The following is a 27,536-nucleotide window of genomic DNA, read 5'->3' as shown; positions in this document are numbered from 1 at the left end:
TAAAATGTGTAAATTTCGTTTTAACCAACGTTTTTTTTATACCTTTATTTTTATTAGTTAACTAAATAAAATATTCGAAAAAAAAAATTAATTTTTTATTTAAATCTCCCACATTAATGAATCTCACGCTCTCTATCTATCTAATCCATCTCATTTTTTCGAATTTCTCTCTCTCTCAAAAATCGTACTCTCTCTCCAAAATCGCTCTGATGCGTACTGGAACACGAAGTCGAAATTTCACAAATCTATGTAGTTTTGTAGTGGAAACAAGCTAACAAAAACAACTTTGTGACAAAGTTCAATGATTTAAGCCAAATTTTGCCATTTCGACCTCCACAACGGTGTTTTCCGTTTTTATCCGGATTAGAGTTTGGAAATTTAGGACTCGCAACCGAAGATCGGAGCTAGGGTTAGCGTTTGAAGATCGGCGCGAAGATCATCAACAACTATTCTAAATATTATTCATTTAATATTTGGTAATAACTATTAATGGGTAATTGAATTTATGGTTTTCTGGCTTTGTTTTACAAACTACGCATTTAATAATTGTCAATAAATGTTAATAGGTTAATGGGTTTGTATTCAAAATTGCGTAGTAAATAGTTATTAATCTATTAATAAATGTCGAATTTTGATCTAAGTTTCAAATACGATTAATAAATGATTGGATTTGATTTTATCGCATATTTCCAAAAATACGATAAACAAGACACGATTACGACACGAACACGAATTAGCCATCCTCTACTAAATACCAACCAATTTCTTTTGTATACACATAAATTTTGATTTAGTGCAATGCTTAGCACACATTAAAATTATTTAATCTATTATATGTTTTCTAGTTTAAAAAAATTCAAATTTTTGGTGATTTATATGATGAACTTTATTGTGCAAGGATTATTTTGCAAATTTTTCAAGGATAAAGTTGTAATAAAATTAGGTAAAAATATATGATTGCAAGGGTTGTTCTTCTTCTTTTAAGACCTCTCTCTCTCTCTCTCTCTATCGCTCGCGTTTTTCTGTGAATTTCGGTAGCTTTTCTCCGATTGTTGCATTGAGGTTAGCTTTTCTGTGAAATCAGTGCTTTAGGTTGTTACAGATGAATAATCTCAAAAACAAGCGTGCAAAGCCAAGCAAATTGAAGTTTCACGACAGTGAAGAAGAAGAAGAAGATGACGAAGAACTCAAATCATCCTCTTCAGAAGAAGAACAAGTGAGTAATAACCTAAATTTTCCTTCGTGAAGTTTAAATCTTTTATAAAGCTCAAATAAAGGTTGTTATTGTGTGTACAAAGGAAGACGATATAGAGCGTGAATTAGCAGACGTAACATTCGGGGAATTACACAAGGCTCGCTCCGATGGGACTAGTTTGTTTCACCAAAAGAATAGCAAAGAGAAAACAACCAAGCGTGCCAATAAGAACATGTATTTTTGCTCTTCTTTGTTTTTTTAGAGAAGTATTTATTTCCTAAGCTAGGTTATGTTAATGGTGTTTGTGAAGTGTTTGATCGTTTGTGTGTGTGGGATTTTTTGTTTGACAGGCCAATGGAAGCTAGTTGTAAAAAGCCGGTCGGTCGATTCAGAGAAGTTATACAAGCTCCGAAAAAGGTGTGTTAGCCTTTTTTGCATTAGAGATTGCGAGACCTTCGATGTACGAGTATGATATGTAAACGGTTTTTCGGGTGATACGAAATACTGGTTTTGTGTTTGTCTTGTTTTTGGATAGTTTGAGGTTCGTATTTTTTCTTTTAATATTTTAAATGCTCGAGAGAACCGACACTAGCTAGATTTAGATTGTTATGATCTTCGAATGCTAGTTAACTGGATTGACTAATCCTTCATTGCATTTAAGTTAATTATGTAGTTTGTTGTGTTGCGTATCTATTTCTTCCTTTGAGTCTTTTTGCTGGTTATTATGGGCTTAATTAGACCTTCAATGTCCGGATGAGTCATGTAAACGTATTATCTGGTTGATTTTTTCGGGTGATACCAGATCATAGTTTTGTATCTTCGTGTGTTTTTCTTGGCTTTGACTAGTTCCGGTTGTATAGGGTAAACTTGAATCACGTTAGGCTTTGATCTTACATGATATTTGAAATTTAGTCATTTTGATTTTACTAATCCTTCAGTACAATAAGTTTATTTTGTGTTTTTGTATATCAATTTCTTCCTATGAGTACAGCTTGTGTTTTTCGTTCTCAGATGATTCGAAATTTAGCCATTTTGATTTTACTAATCCTTCAGTACAATAAGTTTATTTTGTGTTTTTGTATATCTATTTCTTCCTGTGAGTACAGCTTGTGTTTTTCGTTCTCAGATGACCCGAGATCCACGTTTTGAGTCTTTATGTGGTAATCTCGATAACGATGGGTAAGTCATTGTGTTTTTTTTTCGGATATGTTTAGATTTGATCCGGTTAGGTTTCGTCTCAAAAGTGTTTTCTGTTCTTGTAACTCGTATTTTCAGGTTTAGGAAGAGATACAATTTTTTATACGCGGAGACTCTTCCTGCTGAAAAACAGGTGAATAATATTCTTAACAAATCGTGATTTATCGTTTGAGATGATTTGCTATCGCCAGGAGGTTTGATTCCTTATTTTCATGTTCTGCTTCTTTTTTTTTTTTTTGAAGCCTCATGTTCTGCTTCTTTTGATCATGTTAATATGATCTTTTATGATATTACTCTTCTCCGCCTTTATTTTTCTTCATAATTTGAACCTTGAAACCATCAGAGAATTGTAAACCCGGCGTTTCGGACTATAAAACCTCCGATAGCCTTTTAGCTGAAGAAAAAAAAAATCATCTCCAAGTCCCTCTTTCTCCTAGTTGTTTTCTGGTTTGTTACTTGCAATCCAAGTAACTAATGATATTAATAAATTGTCTTACTTTTGAATTGGAAATATCAGGAACTTCGCAACCAATTGAAGGAAACTCGTGATCCCGAAGCCATTGAAGATATAAAGAGCCGCATTTCTTGGATAGTAAGCGCATTTTATTATAACAAGATGTTTCTCTTTTTTTTTTTTCTTTTTTTTTTTAATTTTTATACCGATCCTTAAATATATCAATTATTTTGCAGGACAAACAGATAAAATCTGGCTCGACACAGCGTAAAGAAAACGCAATTTTGACGGATCACAAGAGAAAAGAGAGAGCCGCTGCAAAGCAAGGAAAACAACCCTTCTATCTCAAGAAATGTATTGCAAAATCTTAATCTCTCGCTTCTATTAATTCCTCTTAGTAATTTTCTTAAGCAATAACATTATCATCTCTCTACTTCGCAGCCGAGATACGGAAGATTAGGAATGTCGAGAAATTCAACGAGCTCAAGGTATTCGATTTCAACACAGACATTCATTTTAACCTCTCTGTTGTGACGTCGAAAAATATTTTTTTTGCACGATAGAAAATAAAAATAATATGAAACCATTCTCGTGACAAATAAAAATACATACTCTCTTCTTTTTTTCTTTTTTTTTTTCTGTTTAGTTTTCTTTTTCTATCTGCTCAATAAATTTCTAATTAATTTCCCTTTTAGTTTTTAATTATTATTTTGATTACTTTTAATTTATTAATTTTTTACCAAAAAATAAAATAAAAAACCTAACTTGGCAGTTGATAATTTTTGTATAGATTTTAAAAATTTGTGTTAGACTCTTCTTAAATTGAAATGCAAACCCCTCTTAATTTGTTTTATGAAACTTTTTACCGTTATAAAACTTTTTTTTGACATTTGGCCCCCCCTCGATTACAGGAAGCTGGGCCCGGGAAACTCGAGGCATATGTGGAGAAAAGGAGAAGGAAAAACGCCGCTAAAGATCACAGACACGTGCCTTATCGAAGGCCCAACTTCGGCGAATAAAGTTGATTTTGGTGGCGAGTTTGAAAACTCTCTTCTAACTTACCCAAGTACTAATGCTTTATATTATCTTCTATGTTTTGTACGATTTTTTGGGACCATTTATAAGACTATAAGATGCAAGAGGAACTAAAGAGAAGACCATTTTATAATGTTGTTTTATGATTACATCATTGTATTACATACATTTGCTGTCACAAGATTAGTACTTGCATGAAAGTACTAGCATGTTGGTAAGTAATATACAAACTCGTTGAAGGTCACTAAAAAAAAGCTAGTCGTAAAAAAAAAAAGAAAAAAAAAAGTCAAAGCTACTATTAGTAATTGATTCTTACATTAATGATTCTTTGAATAGAATAGAGTAAGCGTCGTTAAAAAACTAGTCAATTTTTTGTTATATGTATATGACTAGTTTACTATAATTGTGTAACATTGACTGTTTTTGCTATAAATGATATTATCCGATATTTTACCATATTTGATTTTCCCATCACAAGATTTTACGAACGCCTCAGAAGGACTTGGCTTTTATGTTTCACTAGGACGGGAAAAAAATATTCAAATTTATGTGGAATTGTTAACTTCTCTTGTTAAGTAATTGATAAATAAGGAATTAGATACAAATTTAACAAAACTTGAATATTTTTTTAAGAAAGTCTTGGCAAGAAAAGAACGAGCAATAAATGCGCTTTTTTGTTAAAAGAAATAAGGGAAACCCCGTGGACTTGGATGGCAGTTTCGAAATAACGAAGCGACTGTCATGGGGGAAATAGTAAAAACCGAGCAACAGAGAAGCCACGCTAAAACATCAACGGACACGTGTCCAGAAATCACTGTGAATAACCAGACCCTGGCAACTGGTGATAGCCGGTCACTCTTAATCAACACGTAAAAACTAAAATAATATTAACAAAAAATAACATCAGTCTCCGTTTTATTCCCGCTCTCTCTCTCTCTCTCTCTCTCTCTCTCTCTCTCTCTCGCCATGGCAAATCCGTACGTCTTCTTCGAAGCAACAGTCTCTTCAACTTCTCGGAGCTTCGTCTATGAATGCTAGGGTTAGCTCGTTTTCTCTTTCATTTTTTTCTGTGATCTCATTTGTATATGTTTTTTCGTGGAGAAGAAGAAAAATAAAAGAGAAGCATTAATAGTTTCATTTCCAGTCTTTTTTTTTTTGGTTGCTTTTGATTCGAAGATAATAAATAACTCGTCGTCTTCTTTTTATTTATCGAAAGTCTTTATTTTAGCTAATGTCAAGAGAGAAAGAGGAAAAAAAAACTTTTTTTTTCCGTTTCGTTTCGTTTTTTTTTTTTTTTTTGGGATCTTGTAAATGCTTTCCTCGTTGAATTATGGATGATGATTATGAGTATACTGGGAATCAGTGTCACGATTTTGGACTTCGATTTTTGCAGAGTATGAACTTTTTTTTCTCTCTCCATTCAAAGGTGTAAAATAGAGTTGGTATTATATTCAGCAAATTTGAGTCATTGGGTATATGAAATGTCTAAACTTTTTGAACTTTTTTTTTCTTTCATATCGACGTCTGACTATAAATTTTGTAACTTTTTGGAGATTAAGAAATCGGGAATTTGTTTTTTTAATCATCACAATCTAGAACTTTTTTTTTTGGGGTTATGAATATGGGTAATCACAATATAAATTCAATTCGAACTCCAAACTGAGATGCTTTTTCAATATAAATGCAGAAGAAAGTTATCAAATGATTAAGTAAGTACTGTCATTTTGTCATCGGTCCCAGAGAGCATTTGTCATTTTGTGTGTGTATATATATATATATATATATATATATTTAAGGGAGACTTATATATAAGTGTTTATTGTGCTTTTGTAGGCTAGCATTTGATATAATAATTCCCATGGACGCGTTTTACGATCCCAATTTCCATTTCGAAGCTCTCAACTCGAGCTTAGTACAACTCCAAAGCTTCAATGATAGCTCAAGCGTTGACCCAATCAGCGCCTTGTACTCGAACCCGACTATAGATTCTCGGTTCGTGTACTCAGACGGTTCGAACACGAACACAAACGGCGGTTTCGCACCGATCCCAAGCGCGAACCACAAGATAGAGCCACAGCAAAAGAAGCCGAGGTTAGAGCAAAGTCATCAGCTTTCGGGGTTGGTTCAGCAGCACATGAACGAGGCTTCTTCGCAAAAGTCCGGTCAGAGACAGAGCCGAACGACGATGATGAGCGACCGATCCGCGATCGCAACGATGACGATGATGAACGGAGACCAAGCGAATCAGAGAGCGATGGTGCGTGGCTTGAACGACGTGCCTCGGCTGAGCGAGACCGTGTGTACGAGGAGACTAATGCAATATGTTTATCATCTCCGACGCCGACCCGCTGTGAGTAATATTTCAAGTGTATAGATATACTAGATTATCGCGATGTAAAAAGTGAAATTTCGTATCATATAGGACAATAATATAGCGTATTGGAGGAAGATCGTGACCGAGTATTTCGCTCCGGGTGCTAAGAAAAGGTGGTGTGTGTCGATGTACGATAAAGCTGGAACCGAAGTTACAAGTCTTGTTCGCAACTCGGCTATGGTCTGTTATGTTCGCTGTCTCAATATATGTTTTATTTTCTGCTCATTCTTTTTTTTCATTTTTTTATTATTTACTATCATTATTATTATTATTATTGCAGAGTGTCTGGCAGTGTGATATGTGTAACTGCAGACCAGGAAGGGGATTCGGTGAGAAATTTTGACATTTCGCAATTTCAGATTTTATTTTTAAATTATTCTCACTTTTTTTTTTTTTTTTTTGCTTCACAGAGACGATCTTTTCTTCACTTCCAAGGCTAACGAGATTGATGTACGAAAGTGGCGTGATCGATGAACTCCTTTTCCTCGACTTGCCAAGTTCGTATTTGCTTCCTTCGGGCTTAATGATGCTGAGATACGAAAAGGTCTCGCAAGAGAGCGTCTACAAGAATTTCCGTGTGGTTCACGAGGGTCAGCTTTGTGTTGTCTTCACTCGCGATTTGAAGGTGAGCGCTACTTTTTTTTTCAGATACTATTCACTCGTTATTGTGTCACCAATTAATTTTTTAAAAAAATTTGAAGATACTATCCTGGGAATTTTGTGCTCGTGGTCATGAAGTATTTGTGTCTCGAAATTCGGTCATGTCACAGGTATGTACCTTTTAGTGTTGATGATTATATAAACCTTAGTTCACCTGAATTTCGAGTACTTGATATATGTCTTTTTTTCAGATGGCTCAAGCTGAGCAAAACTATCAACAAATCATTGATGAGTGTGGATCGATTGGGATTCAGCTATATCAGGGCTCGCAAGCAGTTAGAAACAGGTAATAAAAACAAAAAAAACATTCGAATATTTGTGTGTTTCACCTATGAACTTTGAAGGACATAATCTCCCATTAGACTAAGTGAAACAAGAATTGATTTAGGGTTTTATGTTAATGTAGGATCCAGAATGTCGGGGTTTCAATCGAAAACGCTTTGGATTTAGGGTCGGTTGATGATTTGGGGTTTTCAAAGAGATACGCTCGTTGCTTGCAGGTGAAGATTCAACTAAAAAAAGTGATGATGTTTTTAAAACTAACAACCTAACGATTTTCGCATTTTGAATTTATTTTATTTTTACACAGATTGCTCAGGTCGCACAAAGCATGAACGTCGTTCAGTCTTTTTGTGAAGCTAATCGAACCGGTCCAATCGGTATAGTGATTTAATCTTGCGTCTATAATAGTTACTGTATGCTATGTTATTTTAGTTAATCTAACAACATGTCGATGACCTTAAGACACTCATTTTTGTTCCATTTCACTGTGATTTTTGCAGAGAGCTTGAAGCATCTCTACCCAGAGCTCGGCTCATCCAAGCTTCAGAGAAGCGAAATTCCGAAAATATCGCCCGAGCCTCGAGACCACTCGCCGGAAAGTTTCGTAGCATCCTCGGATGGGGACACTTCTGCGCTGCTCAGTCACAACAACACCAACGTTGCTGTGAGGACCCGGATCTCGAATCTATTCTTCCGAGCTCGAACCGAAATATTTTCATCGTCATAATGATGGATAACTCTTTTTCTGTTTTTTCGAAACCGTGTTCGTAGGCGCTTCAGGCGCGGCCAAGGACCTCGAATTGCGGGCCATCCTCGTCGTCGAGGCGTCTCGACCAAAGCAAGGAACACCGAGCGATTCAGAAGATTCTTCAGGAGATGATCAGCGGCGGCGGCGGAGAACCCGAGAGGCAAGTTTCGAGCGGGCCCGCCAGAATGTACGATCTCGGAGGAAACTTCTTGTGGGGGTCAATGGATGACCGGCTTTGACTTTGACCGCCAGCTTCGGTGACAAAAAGTTTTTAAGAAATTGAATCCTGGTTTTGAGTCCTTCTTTTGTAGGAGAAAGACGGTTACTTTGTTGCTGTTTAGCTTAGTCTGTAAATGATGATCTTTTTGGGGGGTTAAATATTATATATACACAGGGTATATGGATAGAGGAAAGATTTTGATTAGCAACTCAATAGGACAGGGTTTTACAGGAGAATCATTCACATAGATAATATTATAATATGCCTGTTGACTTGAGACAGTTCTTTTTAATGAACCACCATATAAATTTGATATTACAATTTGTTTTTTTTTTTTTTTTTTTTTTTTGGCTAAGTATTAATGATTTGTTGAGTAAAATGAAGTCACTCACTATTAGCGGGATTTAATAATAGGAGATTAACCGGTTCATATTCAATTTTTGCTTGATATTTGTAATTAGTAGGATTTCCTTTTTTTTTTTTTTTTGCATTCTTCGTGAGTAAAATGATCTCACAATTTTTATTGGTTTAGAGTATAAGACATGAAGAAAAAAAATCTATTAGTTGGTAGCACACAGATATGGACGTAATAAATATTAATTTCTCATTACACATTGACAAAAAAAATAAAAAGTCACTCGAGCACATGAAAATTGAATATTGACCAGACGCAAGAAAATGAAAAGAAAAAAAATTCCCACAACAAAAATAATATAATATAATAAAAACAGATCCCATAGAGCTTATACATATAACCACAATCCCGTTGGGAAAAAAGTGGCAAACAAACACACCTTTGAGAACACCAAGAAATCAAAAGTGACAAAACATATAAAATGTACACGAACATCTCTATTATCTACTACTACATTTATATATCTGCCTTCAAAAGAACTGCTAAAATATCAGTTCTTTCGAAAATGGACTTGGTCCTCTCTCAATAATCTTTAAAAAAAAAAAAAAAACACCCTCTTGTTTGTTTGTTCCTAAGCTTCAAGGTTTAAGAGCAATCTAAAAGTGCCTTAAACCTCTAAAAGCCCTTCTTCGGGCGTATCATCACAGAGTCCAAACAGAGACCACCTTTGGTGTGAGTACAGTCGATCTGCGTCATCGAGAACTTGAGCTTCGTCTTCTTCGAGGCATCTCGAACGACAAAGTCTCCGGCTTTGTGGGATTTCCATGACCCGGCCTCGGTCAGGAAGCACTGAGACGAGTCGCTCTGGCCGTCGGATGTGTGGAGCTGAAATCGGACGGGCTTGACGTCCCAGCCGTGGATGTTGTCTGTGTTGCAGATCCGGCGCCCGAATCTCTTCCCCGTCTTGCCCAACAAGAGCCTGAAATACACAGAGTACGTCCCCGCCGGGAACGGGAATTCGACCTCCCCGTCCACTTCGAACCACCAGATTTGCTGCAGAAACGCCACCGTTTGGAATCTGAGATGGTTCCCAGAAAAAAAAAAAAAAAAATATAGAAAAATGAGAATCATGAGTGAAATTTCGATATACTAAACTTTTTGGATTGTTTTTCCCTTTTGACAAAGACACAAGGATGAAGTTCAAACTATTGAGGCTAGTCGTGAATTGACAATTTCGTATACGAATATGGGTGATTAGGTTTTGATATTTATAGATCGCCAATAGAGTTATATAAGGATGAACATAAATCAAAGCTCAAAGCAAACTATCTCAAGTCAGTGAAGAAAAAGATAAGAGGAAGGTCAGGAGTTACTACTCGTTATCGATTGATATAAGCTTAACATGGTATCAGAGTCCAATAACTCAAACGAGCAACTAATTTATTTTTTTTAACATACATGAGAAACCCAACAAGGAATATAGGATCGACTGGTTTTAAGATAGAATCTATACAATACTTCACGTGGTATCAGAGTCCCGAGAACTCAAACGAGCGAGTAATTAAGTTTTAATGCATGAAAATGATGGACCTAACCAGGTAATATAGGATCAAGAGTTACTCCTTTAATTATATCAACGGGTTTTAAGATGGAATTTATAATACTTAGTGTGGTATCAGAGCCCAATAACTCAAATGGAAATCCTAAGTTGGTCTTAAAAAGCTCTTCTAACTAACATAATGGAACAGGCAAGGACAATCTAATCATAATATTATCCATTTGTTGTTGAATTATTTTAAGAATTAAAAAGCGATGAAAAAGACTTACGTAGATTCTTCGGTCTGAATCCGATTCCAATATCTCCGGTCATCAATTCCAGTAATAGCCAAGCCTTTCCAAGAAACAGACAAGCAAACACCACCGTTGCTTTTGTCCACCCAAACTCTCTGCAACCAAAAATTAAACAACAAAAATTAATTTATTACATTTTCATATCCATTAATCCCAAAAACTCAAACAAGCAACATAATCCGAATCATCCAAAAAAAAATCAGTCAAAGATTCTATCTTTAGAGCTATACCAGGCCTAAAAACCTCTATCTATCGATTTTCGGATTTATCCCAAATCTTGTCTGAATCAAAATCAATTCAAACCCTAACCACTTACCTTCGTACCGTCGTCCAATAGATTAGGTCGACAAAGCCTCGCGTAAATCTCCCTCTTGCACAAACCCCCAATCGAATCGCCCAAAACCTCGCGAACCAGAACCCTATAATTCTCCGGCAATTTCGACTCCCACACGAAATCCGCCATGGAAGCTCCTCGGAAAGCTCGATTCAGCCTCGCCAAACTGCAGATCTCGGTCGGCCCGAGGTTCTCGATGATCGAGGCGACGCAACTCTCCGGCAAATCTCCGAGCCCCGGATTCCATTGCTGCGACGAGGGCGATGAATAGCTCGATCCATTCGGATCGAAAAAGGCGAAGAGGGAAAAACCAGAGCCCATGAGTTATGAACGAGACGAAGAAGAGAGACTGGAAGTTTCTAAAAAGTTGAGATCTTTATGGTCATTGAAGAGGAATCGTGGCGAGGAAAGGTATATATATGATAAAATGACTTTTTGTGTGTCAAGTGTCGACGCGTATATATATATATAGTAATATGTATTTAATAGATGGATAGAGAAAGATTTGTCTGTTTCTTTTCCGTGACAGATACAGAAGAAAAGAAAAGACAGCGGTATTTAATGTAACTTCTTTTTAAAATATCTTCTTAAATGTATTAGTCATTTGTCTATTTATTAAGTAATAATCTTTAAGGCCCCGTTTGGTTAAGTTTTTCATTCATGTTTTCTGTTTTCTGTTTTCTGATTCTAAATTTTAGAAAACAGTTTTAGAAAAATTGTTTAGTTATAAATTCAAAAAACAGATTTAGAATCATGTTTCTGTTTTCTTTGAAATTTGTTTAGAAAACAGAAAACAATGAAAAGTTGTTTTATAATTTATCTATATACAATTGAATGGAAAACATAACCAAACAACATTTAAAATATTCCGAAACGTAATTCTAAATCTGTTTTTTAAATTTAAAAATTAGAATCAGAAAACAGAATTTAAAAACAGAAACGAGTTTAGAAAACTAGAACAAACGGCCCCTAAATTTGCGAGTTTTTATTTTTTTTCATGTAATTATTACCAAATTGTAAAACATTTATGTATTTATGAATGACAATGACTACGGTCCGGTCGGATCCACTTGTTTCGTTATCATGTTTAAAAATAAACTTGTTATTCGGATCCATTTATTCGGTTTTTCGAGCGGATCTGATAACAGGTATATCCTTCGAATAAACGGATAAAAAAGTGTCGGACTCATTACCGTTTAAACGTGGCTTACCGGTAGCGGGACGGGACGGAATCCCCGCTACCGGTAATGAAGGTAACGGGACGGGAGGTCCCGTTAAGCCTAACGGACGGGAGTCCCGTCCCGTTACTGTAGCTAACGGGATCCGCGGATCCCGTTAGCGACCGTTGCTTTTTTTTTTTTTTTTTTAATCTCGGCCGTTGGATCAAAGATCCAACGGCCGAAAAAAGAGCCGTTTGAATATGAACGTTGGATTTTAGCCGTTGGAGCCGAAAATGAGGTTTTTTTTTTTTGTTTTTTTTTCCCACTTATTTCTAAAATCTATAAATACCCCCCCATTTCATTCATTTTCTTCACACCTTTCACTCAAACTCTCTCAAACTCTCTCAAATTCTCTCAATCTCTCTCTCTAATTCTCTCAAACTCTCTCAATTTTACTCTCTAAAGCTTTCATTTTCTCATGGCATCATCATCCCACAACCGAGGAGGTCGAAGGGGAAGAGCTTCCCGAGGTGAACGAATGCACCGTTTTGAAGAAAATTGGTTGCATTTGTCTCAAAACGCCCCCGACCCAAACACCCAATACTCTTTCGATCCAAATTATGTTGCTCCTACTTTCCACAATACGGAATTCACCGAAATTCCAAACACACAAATGCCATATTATCCTCAAATGGATCCCGAGCAAGCATATCAAGCACAAATACCGCCATCCGAAGCCGCTTTTCAAGAGTTTCAAGTGTTCGAGGAACATTATCATCAATCCCAAAATCCAAATGAAGAAGAAGACGACGACGAAACCCAAGATCCAAATGAACAACATGATGACGAGGAGGAGGAGGATGAAGAAGAAGACGTCCCACCGCCACCACCTCAGCCTCGAACTCAAGTTCCACGACCTCGACAACGTGAGCAACAAGAGGATACCCGACAAAGACGACGTGCCCGAGAAGAACAACAACAACAACAACCACCTCAACAACAACAACCACCGCAACAACAACAACAACCTCAACAAGCACAAGCATCACGACGTCGAGCGAGGTCTGTTGTCTGGACGTTCTTTGAAGAGGTGGTTGCCAACGGTGAAAAAGCCGGAAAATGTCACGTTTGTGGCAAAATCTTTAGCGCTCATAACACTAGAGTTGGGACGTCGCTATTGTGGAGTCATCACAGACACTGCCAGTGGGGGACACAATCTGGAGCCTCTACAACCCAAGTAAGTAACATCGATCCTTTAAGATTTAGACGTGATTTAGTTGAATATTTTGTATCAACCGATCAATCTTTTAGTCATATCGAATCTCAAGGCTTTGTTAGATTCATTAGTTCTTTTATTCCAAACGTACAACTAATGTCTAGGAAAGCCTTGAGATCCGACATCCTAAAATGGTTTTTAGGAGAAAAGGAACAAATGAAAGACTCAATATCCTCTGGTAGATATAGCGTAGCCTTAACATCGGATATATGGACCGGTCAATCTAAGATGGACTTTATGAGCGTTGTAGTCCATAACATAGACGACGATTGGAACCTGAACAAACGTATCATAGTGTTTAGGAGGATAGAAGGTTCTCACACTGGTGAGAACATCTTAGATATCATAGTTAGTGTTTTAGCTGAGTGGGGTTTGAACAATAGGGTTATATCTGTGACCTTAGATAATGCCACTAGCAACAACGCCATGATTAGGGAGTTGACCCAAAAACTTAACGTAGACGAAACCCTTATACATCAACGTTGTGCTACCCACATCATCAACCTCATAGTTCAAGCCGGAGCCGCTAGTTACGACCCTTCGATAAACAAGATTAGGAATTACATAAGTTGGATAAATAGTTCAACCTCTAGAGTAGATGAGCTTAAGAGACGGCTTAGACTAAACGGCCTTCAAGAACGCACATTTCACCTAGATAACAAAATTAGGTGGAATTCAACCTTTCTTATGCTGACCAACTTCTTATCCGAGCGTTACGTCGATGTTATTGTTTCTTACATTAACAGCGTACATGGCGAAAACGCTATATCTGATTTGGATATTAGGATGGCTGAATCATTTGTTTCTTTTCTCGACATTTTTTATAAAGAAACTTGTTATCTTTCTGCTGTTTACACTCCCACTTCTTTTCTCGGTCTTCATACTATGACCGCAATAGCTGTGCATCTTGATAAAAATAAAAACGAAACTATTTTTCAAGATTCTATTCAAGCAATGACAGCAAAGTTTTTAAAATATTGGGGGGCTGGAAAGGTTCCATTACTATACGGTTTTGGAGCCATTCTAGACGTCCGATGTAAAATTGGAGGTTTAAATTTTTTTTTGAAATACATAAGAAACCATTTTGTGGACCAAGATTACGTTGCACTTGATCTTTCGAGGATCGTGCAAGCTTTTTTTGATCTTTTCAAGGTTTACGAGGCGAAACTTCTACCGCAATACCGAGCGCAACCTTCTCAATCACAGACGCAATATCCGAGAAGACACCAATACACGAATGTCTTCGTCAACGCGCCCGCGTACAGCCCGTCTCCTCAACAACAAGAAGCTGGGACAAGTCAGACGAGGTCAAGCGCAACCGACGCACGGTCCCATCCGGAGATCCAAGAGTACGATAGGAACGATTGGGTCAGGTCGGACGACGAAGCCATCGACCTCTTGGTTTGGTGGAGGCAGAATGCGAGGAGGTTTCCGATCTTGTCATCTATGGCACAAGACATCCTCACCATCCCAGTTTCAACTGTGTCCTCTGAGGCGGCTTTTAGCAGCGCGGGCCGGATCATCGACGATAGAAGATGCAGCCTGAAACCGGAGATGGTCGAAGCATTGACGTGCGGAAAAGATTGGATTCAACATCGAAATCGAGCACAAGAAACATTCATGTGCTTCGATATTCTAGACGATTTTGAAGTTGATTTTGCAAACGTAAACATAAATGGTTAAAGTATCGTGTATAACAAAGGGATATCCCGGCCCTTGTCCGGGATACATTTTCAAACATTTAACGAGGAAATGGGTGCTCTTTTTCCTCGCCGTCGCACCTTTTTAGGGGTCGGTGAGGTTTTTTAGGAGGCCCATTTTTAATTTCACATTCTTCTTTATTGTTTTTTTTACCCATTTTTAATTATTTAACAACATTCATATTTTTCATTTCTACCCACTTATTCCAAATCTTTTCACTTTAATCCTTTCATTTTATTTATTAAATTCTTTTTTTAAATTTTTTTTTTAATGCCTAACGGGATCCGCGGATCCCGTTAGACATTTACCGCCTCCGTCCCGTTATATAACGGGACGGGACTCCCGTTCGGCGAATTAACGGGAGTCCGGGCGGGGGCGGGACGGGAGGCGCGGTAACTCCCGTTAAGCCACGTTTATTACCGTTTATCCTTTCAAAGTTTCTGGGTCCCGAGTCGGGTAAGCCCGTTTGAATTTAAAAAAATCAACAAGCCTATAAAAAAAAGTTAAAATTCAAAGTTTATAAATTACAAAACTATGTATGTGATCATGTTTTTAATTTTTTAATGAAAAGAGTTGAAAATCGAGTTCGTCTTCAACGTTGCATTTTTAAAAAAATAAAATCATTATAGCAAGATTATATGATATTTTAAACACAATTATTATAAAATATAAGCGACAATAAAATAATAATGGTGAATTAGTTAGCTAATCAGAGTTTTTTTTAGTTTAATTATTTTTTCAAATCATAAACATAATTGAAAAACACTATCAAAATCCTCATTTTTATTGTCACTGTCTGAAAATTAAAAATTAATTTTTTTTTACTATCCGGTGCGACATGTCGCACCCAATACCCATATAGGAGCAACTTGTCGCACCCAATACTAGCAACAGGTGCGACATGTCGCACCATATATCATTCCAGAAACAAAAAAAAAATTATAAGTTTAAGTGGTATATCGGGTGCGACGCACCCGATATGAGCAACAGGTGTGACTTGTCGCACCCGATATGAAAAACAGGTGCGACATGTCGCATCGGATAGTATTAGGGTAACATTATAACCACCGACCTTCTTCTTCTTCTTCTTCTTCTTCACTTTGCCGAAAATCCTCTCATTTTATGGATTCTCTCATTCCCTGATTTGCTCACCGCCCAACTCTCTCGCCGGAGCCACCATCGCCACCGGCGCCTCCGACCAACCCCAACGCCCGACGTCACGTCTTCCTCGCCGCCCTCCAATGTTACCTCTCCCTCGCCGCGGGCCAACCGCCACGAGCCAACCTCCTCCCTCGCCGCCCCTCTTCCTCGTCGGTTCATTGTAAGCTCTATTTCTCTCGTTCTCTGTCTACTCACTCTGTTTCTCTGTCTATCTCACTCTCGTTCTCTTTCTCCGGCGCCGACCTCAGCCCCGGCCACCGCGCACGCCCCTCCTCGTCGCCGGACCTCAGCCCTCGCCCTCGCCGACCTCAACCTCTTTCTCTCTCTTGTCCCTCTGCTCTTCGCCCCTCCTCCGCGCCGGAGCTCGCCGTCCCCTCCTCGCCAGAACACACACACATGTTGTTATTGGGCTTCTCAAGGGCTCGCTGGCCCGTCATTTTTGAGGTTCTTAGAAGTAAAATAAGTGCGACTTTGGATGAGACAAATCGCACCCGAAGCCTTTAGCGACGGACTTTCGGGTGTGACATTGTCGCACCCGAAGAACTTTCGGGTGTGACATTTTTCGATGCCTATATTTGTTCTAATGTTAAAGTACGTATCTTAAGATTCTTATCCAAATATATTTCAATATCATTAAATTGCAGGGAAAAAATGTGTAGGTGAAAATAAATTACAAACATTTTGAAAAATATTTAGCATTTTCTTTATGTTGACCAGGAAATTATGGCGCTTAAAAAAACAAATAAATATCTTAAATTGAAGGCATCATATCATTTCAATGGTTCCCCTTTATAAATATCTACTCGTGTTTTGTTGTTATGTTCACACTTTTTGTTTTTTGGAATTGGGATATTTAAACAATATATTTTCTCCGTTTTAGCAAAGAAACAACAAAAACAAATTTGGACACAGAAAATATCCATTAATTTTGTGGCGTTGTTGGTTTATATATAATAATTTTGTTGGTTTATTGCTTTTTTCTATACAAAGCATTTTTATCATCAACAACCGAATATGTTATTTTCGAAAAAATTAAAAACTACCAATTAACTAATAGAATTTCAAATAATTAACTATGTGTACGTATTTTGGTTTCATTTTGAAGCATGGTTATATATATATATATATATATATATATATATATATATATATATATATATAATATGATTCCTTGTAAGAAGGTTTGACTTTGAATTCTCATACAAAAATATGAAATAAGAGGTCAAAAACTTAATCCCCTATGACTCTCATATATATATATATATATATATATATATATATATATATAATATAATTCATTGTAAGAAGGTTTGACTTTGAATTCACTTAAAAAAAAAAATGAAATAAGAGGTCAAACTTGACCCCCTGTGACTCTAATAAGGAAGGCTGGCTTTTTTATTAAAAAAAAAAATCAAGGATTTATAATCATATAGATAGATGTTTTCGGAGAAATGAAGATGAGGAAAATGACAATTCACGTGTGAATATAGATATGAAAAATCAAAGCTTATTAAATGTTTCATAATATCTTGTCGTGTACACGTTATGTTAAGCCGGAAAACCAGTATAGCGTACTTTGACTGTGTCTTAATATTTATAAAAAGGAGTATAAATTGTGTTTCTTCGTACCAGTCAATAATAAATAAATAAATATTTGCTTCGGCTAAATAGCTAAGCAGTAGTATAATTTTGGGCTGAAATGGATACACTATATATGGTCAACTTTCTTCAACGCTAGTCTTCAGTTATTCTATATATTTAATGAGTTTTATATCAAAATTGAAATAATATTCTAAATTGAAAGTTTGTTTGTTCTTATCCGAAGCTGATTTAGTGTCGATGGGTCTTTGTTTCTGAAGCTATGAAAAATATTGAGTTTATCTACGTTTATCGTGAAAGTAATGTTGCGGCCGATGCTTTAAGCAAGTTTGATCATTTTTTAGATTATTAATTTTTTGGACATTCCTTTAAAAATTCGAAGTATAATTGTAAAAGATAGCAAATGATATAGATATCAAGAGTTTTGTGTAATCTATCTCCCATGCTCTTTTATTTTTCCTCATTTTTTTTGTTTAAATAAAATTGTAACCACGATTTTCTTTCGTCATATATAAAGTTTATGAATAAATTTACCGTGATTTCGTCCACGTTCTAAAAAACAGTTGGATTTTCTTACTTTTAAGTGTCAAATATTTGAAACATTCCTTTTAAGACAAAAGTATTCTTGAAAATAACCAAATTAGTTCAGAAAACTTCCATGATTTTTTAATGCGGCTGGACGGTATAATTTATAATTACCGAAAGTATATTTTATAAATAGCCACTCACTATTGTCTTCAAATTATCATATATCAATAGAGAATATATGTGAAATGTACCGCCCAAATAATTTCCACCACACAACTATATTCTACGTGTGCCTATCTTATCTGCTTGCATTATTATATCCACTTAAAAAAAAAAAAAAAAATCCAACGGTGTGTATATATTCAGTCACATTCATGCGTACTATCGCTGAAAGTTTTATTCTCTCTCATAAAGAAGAAGCTGATAAAAAAAATGTTTTATTTTATTTTATTTTTTATTGAAGAAACTGATGAATAGTTATTATCAACTAATATAGAAACATCATGAAAGTACTATGACGAAAATATAATTAAATATAATGCAAATCTAGTCACTGAACTAATAACAACCAGGATTTAATTAGGTCTATGAAACACATTCAATCCCAGCTAATTGCCACGTAGGTTTTATTGGCGGTTTCTCAGAGTGAGTGGTTGAGGATGATCTATATATATCCATGCCATGAGTTCCTAATTATATATTAAATTATCCAATTTCAAACACATATTAGGAATCAAATTATTTATAAATGATATCCATGCAAATAGATTATAAAAACCAACACGTAGAATCAATAATACGTAAAGCTGAGTCAGCTTATCAATGGTCGACTTCCCACTATTGGTATAATACACTACAACTTACGTGTCTAGTTCGAGTTTTTGTAATGATCTCATTTAAAAACTTATCTATTTATTTTGTTAGCACAGTTGGCGAATTTTGGATCAAAGCAGTGCATTGAAGCGTACGTCTTCTCAACTTTGGGTAATATGATAAGAGAGAAAAATAATTATTATTGGAACATGAAATGCTCTCGATTTAGAAGAAACCAACTAAAATTTGGTTTGTGATTTCTAGAGCTGTTATTAAATAATGAAAAAATGGTAAAAATAGTCCTTTGAAACTAATTAATTAGTAAAATAGTCAAATTTCAACTTTTCAGCAAATTAACAAAATGTATGTTTTTAATTTTTTTTTTATATCATAGATTAAATTTTTTGACGATTATTATAAACAATTTAGCACTACTGTATATTTAGACTATTTCACTACATTATGAAAAAAATTTGTTATTTTACAAATTCATAAACTTTAAATTAACTATTTAACTACGACACCCTTAAATAATATTTAATTAGTAATGCCCTGCGAAATATTGAAATGCTATATTTTTTTTTAGCAACAACGTTCTCAAAGTGCCCACTTGTTTGCTCTCAATTTAAAGATAAATAGCTTCAGTATTATCGATCATTGATATCAACATCGTAAAGTGAGATTTTTGTACGATAATATATTTATTAATCAATTGACCGATTGATTGATAAGCTTCGATCGATAGATATTTTAGCGGTCCGTGTACGTTTTATTTGGATAACATATTTATGTCTACATTTTATATTTGTTTTTAAAAAAATGAAGCTGTGTTAGATATTATAATTCCTTCATTTTTTTTTTTGTAAAGGTAGTAATAATATTATTGAATTATTAGTATTTGAACCCTAAAGTTGTAATTAATACATGATGACAGAGATTATTTTACTCCATAAATATCATTTTTTTGGGCCTCTAATTAAGATTATAACTAGTTTCTCGATTTTCTTGATCTATTTTATAAACTTCTGCATTGTAACCAGTATTTTAGTTGCTCCCCGATTGCTAAAAATACATCATAATATGCTTTTCGGACAATAATATCTATATTATGTAGATGTTAATACTAATTTAGCCTTGACGATTCGAAGGTAAAAAAAAAATTATTGGATCTGGCCATGTTATATACACACACTATTTAGATATTTGTCAATAATTTTCTATACTTTGAATTACGATATCTTAATTCAACTTGTAAGGCCTTTGTACCTTATATGCTATCACTCATCGACATATTTTATAGTTTAATCGCAACAAACAAAAAATTAAAGTTAGTCGTCAAAGGCATAATTTTTTTTAGCTAAAGCTAGCTGTAATTAGGATTATGTGTTTGACTACATACTTGACTTTTATTTTCGGGCTTATCGCTGCCAAATAGTTTTATGATATTTATGAACAAGAACCAAGTCGCTTAGTTTCCACTTTCCACAAACGTAGTACACATTAATCTTTGTCAACTTATGCAATAAATACGTGTTACATGTGAATAGATAGATAATAACAGCTAACCATTCGATATTCGGGGAATCTCATGCATATGCAATTTTTTTTAGGCAGATTCTAAGGTGATAATATCATGTACACACGTACAAATATCTCTTTGCCATGCATTATTACATTATATAGCACAAGTTTGTGAAATAGTTTACATGGTTTAAAGCTTGCCAACGCATCAAAATTGATCCGTACTTTTAAATCTTAATTAGTGTTTTTTTTTTATATATATAAACATGATAAAAAAATATATATATTATTAGGTTATGTGCTTTGGAGTATCAGGAAATGAGAACTACTCTAATTTTTATTTTATTTTGCTGGACCAACCCACAATTGACGTTTTATATACCTGGCCAACATTGATGATATGTAAGTACAAACACCACATATTACATAACTTACAGTGAGGGACAGAATTAAAAGACATAAAATCAAAATGAGAGTTTAGAAGTCTTCCATTGAAGATGTTTTTAAATGAGCTTATTTTGAAAAAACATTTTTTTTTATGAGAGAGGGGCTAATTTAAAATTCTCTTATGTAAATTAAAAATAAAACTCTGAAAATGGGACTCCAATAAATCTAACATGTCAACCAAGATAAGCTTTCATCGAGAGAAATCGCCAATGAGTTAAATAAAAACATCGAGAAAATTTATGTTCTCCGTATTAGGGGAGCAACTTCAATATTGTTGTAGAATCTTTCCTGCCAAATGATGTGTATATTATGTTTGACGACGACATTGTCGCTGATTAATATATTTTTTTTTTGTATCTATTTATTTTATTAATTAAAGATATACATAATTTTTTTTCTTCTATGTATGGCCTTTACAAAAATTTCAAATAACTAAAAAAACAAAAAATAAATAACTAGGTTCACATCATAGTATGTAGTGTTTGCTTCTAATCTATCGTCGCTTCTAAGTGTCTTTCCGGCATTAAGCGGTAGAATTTTTAGAAGCTATATGTCACTTCTAAATCTTATTTTTATTTATTAAATTCATTTTCATTTATTATATTTTAATTTTGTTAGAGTAAATAAAGTTTCGAATCCTCGAGAGCTTGTACGGCTTGTCACAATCTTTGTCTGTAATTCATAAGAGAGTATGTTGTCCATCTGCTCGACACCGATTGAGCGGGGCTCGGTTTAAGAAGTGAAAATGTCACCATAGCGCAATTTTTTGTCACAATTTTTTTGCCAATGATTACACTCGGAATTTGAATCAGAAGAGGCATTACAATTCCATTGGATTAAAAAAAAAGAGAAGGGAGAGATCAAGGATGTTGATAGTTATCTCAAACGGTTAGAAGGTCATGTCAAACTATATGCGACTTTGGTGGAGCCTTTTAACCGGTCTTTTTGGTTCACAAAATGAAATATTTTTGTCTAGCTTGAGTTATCTCTAAGCTAAACTGCTTGTTGGTACGTAGGCCAAAATTCCGAGGATTTAGAACCCGAATGGCTTGAAAGAAAGCTTAGCTTGGATGGCAAGATTTGTAAACACGGTCCGCTAAATTTGTTCTTGAAAGTAACTCGTGACACAAGATCAAAACTTAAAAAGTCTTTTGCGTAAGAATTCAAAATTACCCTATAGATATTTACAAACATTTTTTTTATTTTATTTTTGTTATTAGGATATAGATGGTTGGATATGCTCTATTACAAAGTTACAAATCTTGATTCCGGAAGATTGATACTTCTTTCTTTTTCTATCATATTCCTTTGATTTTATTATCCACATTCCGACAGTCTTAGTAAAATTAAACCATCAGCAAGCTATGTGGCATTTTCATAATCCGAACCAAAGAGAAAAATCTAAAAAAAGAGGGTTACTTATACAAATTTGAGGCTTTATCCTAAAGGGCGGGCCTAATTTGCCATCAAGGGCCGACCTTAATATTTGTTTGGGCCAAACCCACATATACTCTAATCATATTTAGACCATTGTGTATTTGTGTATCATTTGTTCTATAGTAAAGATGATATTAATTGTCCTCACTTTCAGAATTATAAGGCTACTACCAAATGTAATAATACACGTATTTATGTCCATCAGTCCATGCCGTACATTTTTTTAATCGATGTCATATTATTATGTTAAATCACAGATTTAATAACTTTTCTTCTCATTATCCCGATTAATTTAGAGAAGAAAAAAAACTTGTAATATCAATTACTAATATAACTTATGTATATGCGCCTTAAAAATATAATATACCACATTATAATAGAAAAGTATGTTGATTTAAGATATTAACCACATTTAAATTAGAAAAACTAGGTTTAGTAATCAAATAATATAGGGCTATAGTCATTAATTCACGTTTGATTAATTAATGCATTTTCTGTGATATCATCCCATTTATAAAATAAAAAAAATAATAATATCGGGCTAGAGTTTTATTTGCATCCAAAAGAAAAAAAAAAAAAAAACTATAGTTGCAACTTGCAACTTGCAGATTGCAATGCAAATAAGGAAAGATTTTTATTTCTCTATTACTACAACAGAAGAAATATCAACAAACAGCAATAACATAAACTTGAGAGAGAGAGAGAGAGAATATGACGTGGAATGAAATCATAATCATAAATTCATTTAGCCCTAGGCGTAGGAACAAGACGGAGAGGCTCTTTCATCCTCATCGCAATGCCGTACTTCTCTCTCATGTCCACGTCACTCGGAGCCATCCCCTCCGGCAGAGACCAGTCAAACCAGTGAATCAGCGACGCCACAAGCAGCGGAATCTGCTTCGCCGCCAACGGCATTCCGGGGCACATCCTCCGACCCGACCCGAACGGAAGGTACTCGAAATCCGCTCCCTTGAAATCCAAACCCCGCCGGGCGAGAAACCTCTCCGGCAGAAACTCCGACGGTCTTTCCCAAACCCTAGGGTCGAGCCCGATGGCCGAGACGTTGACCAGGATTTGACTGTCTTTGGGGATCGAGAAGCCCATGACGTGGCAGGACTCGGTGGCGCGGTGGGGGAGCAGGAGAGGCCCCAGCGGATGGAGGCGGAGGATCTCTTTGAAGCAGGCTTGGAGGTACGTCAGGTTTTGGAGGTCTGACTCTTTGACCGATTCGCGTTGACCGATCTCTCTCTCGAGCTCGTCTCGGACTTTGTTCATACATTTCGGAGATCTTATCAGCTCTGCCATTAGCCACTCCACTGTGGAGCTGCTTGTCTCCGTGCCAGCAGCGAAAAGCTCCTGTAAAATTATTAAAGTCTCATCTTTTCGTCAAGTGTGAGAATATTAATATTTATTACAAAAATAAATAAAAAAATTCATTCTTAAAGTTTTAGTAATATACAAATTAAGAATATGTTAATGAATTTTTAAATGATGATAATAAAACCCCGTATTTTTTTTTATCATTATAATAATATATATATTTTTAATGAATTTTAGTCATTAATTTAAGAATAAAGGGGATGCTTTGTAACATATGCTTTCAAAGTCTCGTATATGTAGTACCTAGTACGTAAACAAAATTAATTATAAATTGACAAAACTAAAATTGAATGAGAGAGAGAAAGGTCATTACCACAAAGAGCACGTTGATTTGGTCGCTGGAAAACCCATTTTTAATAAGAGCATCAAGAAAATCATCGGGGCATGAATCAATAATACGATCATCAATACCATTATTATTATTATTATTTTTCTTGGCGTCTTCTTTTTCCTCCATGATTTTGTCCCACAATTGGCATGCCTTGTGACAATGCGCTCTAGCCCTTTTCTGTAAACCCTGCAGATCAAACCGACCCAAAACCGGATAAAAATCCGATATATTCGGAGAAGAAGCCAGGTCAGTCATGCCCTTCATGAGATCGCAAATCTCTCCGGTGAGTCCCTCGCGATCCAACCGCACGAGATCTTTCGAGACGAGGATGTTGCTTAGGGCGTTGAGCGCAGTGGCGAAAGAGACCTCTCGGATCATCAAAACCCTACCTTCCATTTCCCTCACAAACCCTAGCATCTCCTCGACTTTCCTCTCCCTTATCTGCGCCTGCGAGGCTATGGATTTCCCCGAGAAGAGCTCGGTCCGGCAAAAAGTCCGGACGCTCCTCCAATCCTCATCGCACTCAGCGACCCACCCGACCGAGCAGTTTCTGAGCTCCATGCATCGCGCGGGGGCCACGTGGGGCACGAACCGGGCCGAGAGGACCTTGTCGTGGGTCCGGAGAATCTCGGAGGCCGCTTCGGGGGACGAGCCCACCACCACGAGCTTTGGGCCGAGTCGGAACGAGAGGATCGGCCCGTAGGTTTGGGCCCATAGGGTCAGGGTTTGGTGGGGGTTCGGGCCGAGTTGAAAGAGGTTTCCGATCACCGGCCACGCAAAAGGGCCGGGTGGGAGAGGAGGGAATTTGGAGAGGAATAATGGGTTGAGTTTGGAAACTAACAAGAAGATTAGAGGTAAGGAAAAAAAAGATTAGGGCTGGGATAATTGGGAAGTTTTGAACAAGGTTATTATTATTAGTGCTTGTTGTTTTGAGGATTTCTTGAGGGAAGAGTGTTTGTGTAGTGGTTTGAGACATTTTGTTTGATGCTAAGCAAGATGAGGGTTTTTATTTTATTTTTATTTTTATTTTTTGCTATGCATAGATCACACTTTAATACATAGAGCAAGTTTTTTTTTTTTTTTTCTTTCTTTTTTTGGTAATTGTAATGATTATTTTATGAGTAATGAGTAAAAAAGATATGGAAATGTTTTGAGATCTAAGCGAGAAAACTAACATTATACACAGAAAATGTTGTCCATAACATATCATGTGATGGAAATGGAATGTTAGTTGTCATAATTTAACGCACTTAAGGTCATCTCCAACCAAATCAAAACACCAAATGTCGTTTTTTTTCCTCCAACCGCATTGCAAAACCAACCCCAACTTATTTAACGTACGGAAAATATATATATATATATATATATATTTTACTCTTTTATTAGCTTGTTTATACATATATATATATAACCTTACAAATATTTATAAAACACCAAAATTCATAAATTGAATACAAAAATACATTAAAATAAAATAACAAATAAAAATTTAAACATAGATTACAAAGTTTAAATTAAACACACAAAATAAAATAAAAACTAAAAACAATAACATAATTTTATTTATTTTAGTTTTTGTTAAATATCGGTAAGTAATAAATAATTTTAATCACTTAATTAAAAAAATTATAAATATTATAATTATTTATTGAAATATTTATTAATAAAGAGATTGTATAATTTTAATAATATAATAATGATGAATAGTATTTTTAGTGTGAAATTTGGTATCTTGATTGGAGTTGAAAAAAAAATTGGTGCTAAATCAACACAAAAATTGTGTTGAATTAACACTAAATATAGTGTTATTGTTGGAGTTGCTCTAAACAATATCTTTTAAATGAAATTATTTTCACCGCAACTATACATATAAGCAGGGAGATTGATAGAAATTTAGATTGGGAGGGGGTTACTTTGCAAAAACAAATTCAGGGAGGTTGATTTGTAAATTTTGAGGATAAAAATATATAAAACTAAAATGAATAATGAGCAAAAAGTAAAATAATAATAATAATAATAATTGAAGGGGAGCGATATAGCTCACTGTGAACTGTTACTGGCTTCGTACCAGCATGCATGTAGGAGCTCAAAATAATATTCCACACATATCATCACCGATAAAGTAAGGACAAAGCACAAATATTAATTTGGACACAAACATCTGTTACAAAATTAAAAACCATTTGGAGTTTTATATATATTCTATGCTGACTTTTTCTTTGTGTGGTTGAATGATTGACTAGCACTAGAGGGAGCAACAAACCAAAATATGTTAAATAAGAAAGTATAGTATCATATAATTTTTTTTATCAGAATATATTATAATATAATATGTTATATAGTGACGTGGTTGATAAATATCATATATAAATCAACTGTTCTCTTTCATTTTTAGATTACTCGCATGGCAGACAATGAAATCAAATGATATATATGGCAATCCTCAACGATGAGGTTATATTTAGTATATCTTTTTATTTATATTTATGTGGACATCATAAATTTATCGTATAAGAACTGAGTTAAAATAACGAAGAAACATAGAAGAAATAAACAGAAATAAGTAACGAACCAAAAATGTACGCTTCATTGAATATCGATCAGAGAATACAGTTGAGGTCGAAGTTGGCTCACTAAAGGGACAAGCTCAACAAAATATATTTAGTACAAAATTGACAATAATAACGATGATAGAGACAATATGATGCATTTCTAGCTTAAATTGATTAATTTATAGTCGAAGGTCAGCTCATCTTCGCCGTTGTTCCAGTGGAGACCGCTTGTTCCAGATTGACTTCATGGAGAACTAGACACGGTCAAAAGTGAATAGTGTACAGAATTGAATATTGTACACAGCTGAGACTGTTTATGTAGATGTTATAATTAGTTTCTCGATTTTCTTGATCTATTTTATAAACTTCTGCATTGTAACCCGTATTTTAGTTGCTCCCCGATTGCTAAAAATACATCATAATATGCTTTTCGGACAATAATATCTATATTATGTAGATGTTAATACTAATTTAGCCTTGACGATTCGAAGCAAAAAAAAAAATTATTGGATCTGGCCATGTTATATACACAGTATTTAGATATTTGTCAATAATTTTCTATACTTTGATTTGGTCCATTATGGTACGATATCTTAATTCAACTTGTAAGGCCTTTGTACCTTATATTCTATCACTCATCAACATATTTTATAATTTAATCGCAACAAACAAAAAAATTAAAGTTAGTCGTCAAAGGCATAATTTTTTTTTAGCTAAAAGCTAGCTGTAATTAGGATTATGTGTTTGACTACATACTTGACTTTTTCGGGCTTATCGCTGCCAAATAGTTTTATGATATTTATGAACAAGAACCAAGTCGCTTAGTTTCCACAAACGTAGTACACAATCTTTGTCGACTTATGCAATAAATACGTGTTACATGTGAATAGATAGATAATAATAGCTAACCATTCGATATTTGGGG

At 35.2% G+C, this 27,536-nt stretch overlaps 4 protein-coding genes across 5 annotated transcripts; 2 read left to right on the top strand and 2 right to left on the bottom strand.

Moving 5' to 3' along the window:
- The first annotated feature begins 973 nt into the window (after positions 1-973).
- Positions 974-4,146, top strand: LOC149405787 (rRNA biogenesis RRP36-like protein). The gene is made up of 9 exons (XM_089630535.1): positions 974-1,216; positions 1,299-1,429; positions 1,546-1,612; positions 2,322-2,374; positions 2,471-2,525; positions 2,910-2,984; positions 3,083-3,200; positions 3,288-3,334; positions 3,758-4,146. Exons 1-9 carry the CDS (start codon positions 1,103-1,105, stop codon positions 3,863-3,865), a joined length of 768 nt encoding a protein of 255 aa, XP_089486661.1. The 5' UTR covers positions 974-1,102; the 3' UTR covers positions 3,866-4,146.
- Positions 4,147-4,825: 679 nt separating this feature from the next.
- On the top strand, positions 4,826-8,499 carry LOC149405786 (putative transcriptional regulator SLK2). Of its 2 annotated transcripts, XM_089606674.1 has the most exons (11): positions 4,826-4,920; positions 5,715-6,231; positions 6,304-6,435; positions 6,536-6,584; positions 6,666-6,880; positions 6,957-7,025; positions 7,107-7,201; positions 7,322-7,415; positions 7,505-7,574; positions 7,698-7,861; positions 7,969-8,499. In XM_089606674.1, exons 1-11 carry the CDS (start codon positions 4,913-4,915, stop codon positions 8,182-8,184), a joined length of 1,629 nt encoding a protein of 542 aa, XP_089462800.1. In that variant the 5' UTR covers positions 4,826-4,912; the 3' UTR covers positions 8,185-8,499. The 2 variants fall into 2 exon arrangements, with proteins under 2 accessions (XP_089462800.1, XP_089462801.1); XM_089606675.1 differs by lacking the exon at positions 6,957-7,025.
- Positions 8,500-8,844: 345 nt separating this feature from the next.
- Positions 8,845-11,127, bottom strand: PP2-A12 (phloem protein 2-A12). The gene is made up of 3 exons (XM_089608066.1): positions 10,688-11,127; positions 10,348-10,466; positions 8,845-9,598 (listed from the first exon to the last, which is right to left on the bottom strand). Exons 1-3 carry the CDS (start codon positions 11,024-11,026, stop codon positions 9,196-9,198), a joined length of 861 nt encoding a protein of 286 aa, XP_089464192.1. The 5' UTR covers positions 11,027-11,127; the 3' UTR covers positions 8,845-9,195.
- Positions 11,128-22,905: 11,778 nt separating this feature from the next.
- Positions 22,906-24,917, bottom strand: LOC149405784 ((S)-N-methylcoclaurine 3'-hydroxylase isozyme 1-like; the record flags this gene model as incomplete). Its single annotated transcript, XM_089607876.1, has 2 exons — positions 22,906-23,704; positions 24,042-24,917. Coding segments are annotated over 2 exons (1,491 nt in total), but the record flags the coding sequence as incomplete, so codon positions are not given.
- Positions 24,918-27,536: the final 2,619 nt, after the last annotated feature.

This window comes from Urtica dioica, chromosome 2 (genome assembly GCF_054948205.1).
Source record: "Urtica dioica subsp. dioica isolate 48M chromosome 2, U.dioica_male_clone48M_v1_H2, whole genome shotgun sequence".
Lineage (NCBI taxonomy): Eukaryota > Viridiplantae > Streptophyta > Magnoliopsida > Rosales > Urticaceae > Urtica > Urtica dioica.
The sequence above is the reverse complement of the archived record's forward strand: the minus strand, read 5'-3'. Positions and strand labels throughout refer to the sequence as shown.

Coding starts and splice junctions, on each gene's coding strand:
- LOC149405787 (XM_089630535.1), top strand. CDS start 1,103: ATGAATAATCTCAAAAACAAGCGTGCAAAGCCAAGCAAATTGAAGTTT. Junction 2,375..2,470: donor GGTAATCTCGATAACGATGG/GTAAGTCATTGT, acceptor TCGTATTTTCAG/GTTTAGGAAGAGATACAATT. Junction 3,335..3,757: donor AGAAATTCAACGAGCTCAAG/GTATTCGATTTC, acceptor CCTCGATTACAG/GAAGCTGGGCCCGGGAAACT.
- LOC149405786 (XM_089606674.1), top strand. Junction 6,881..6,956: donor TCTTCACTCGCGATTTGAAG/GTGAGCGCTACT, acceptor AAAAATTTGAAG/ATACTATCCTGGGAATTTTG. Junction 7,202..7,321: donor TCGCAAGCAGTTAGAAACAG/GTAATAAAAACA, acceptor ATGTTAATGTAG/GATCCAGAATGTCGGGGTTT.
- PP2-A12 (XM_089608066.1), bottom strand. CDS start 11,026: ATGGGCTCTGGTTTTTCCCTCTTCGCCTTTTTCGATCCGAATGGATCG. Junction 10,467..10,687: donor TATTGGACGACGGTACGAAG/GTAAGTGGTTAG, acceptor TTTTGGTTGCAG/AGAGTTTGGGTGGACAAAAG. Junction 9,599..10,347: donor ATTCAGACCGAAGAATCTAC/GTAAGTCTTTTT, acceptor GAACCATCTCAG/ATTCCAAACGGTGGCGTTTC.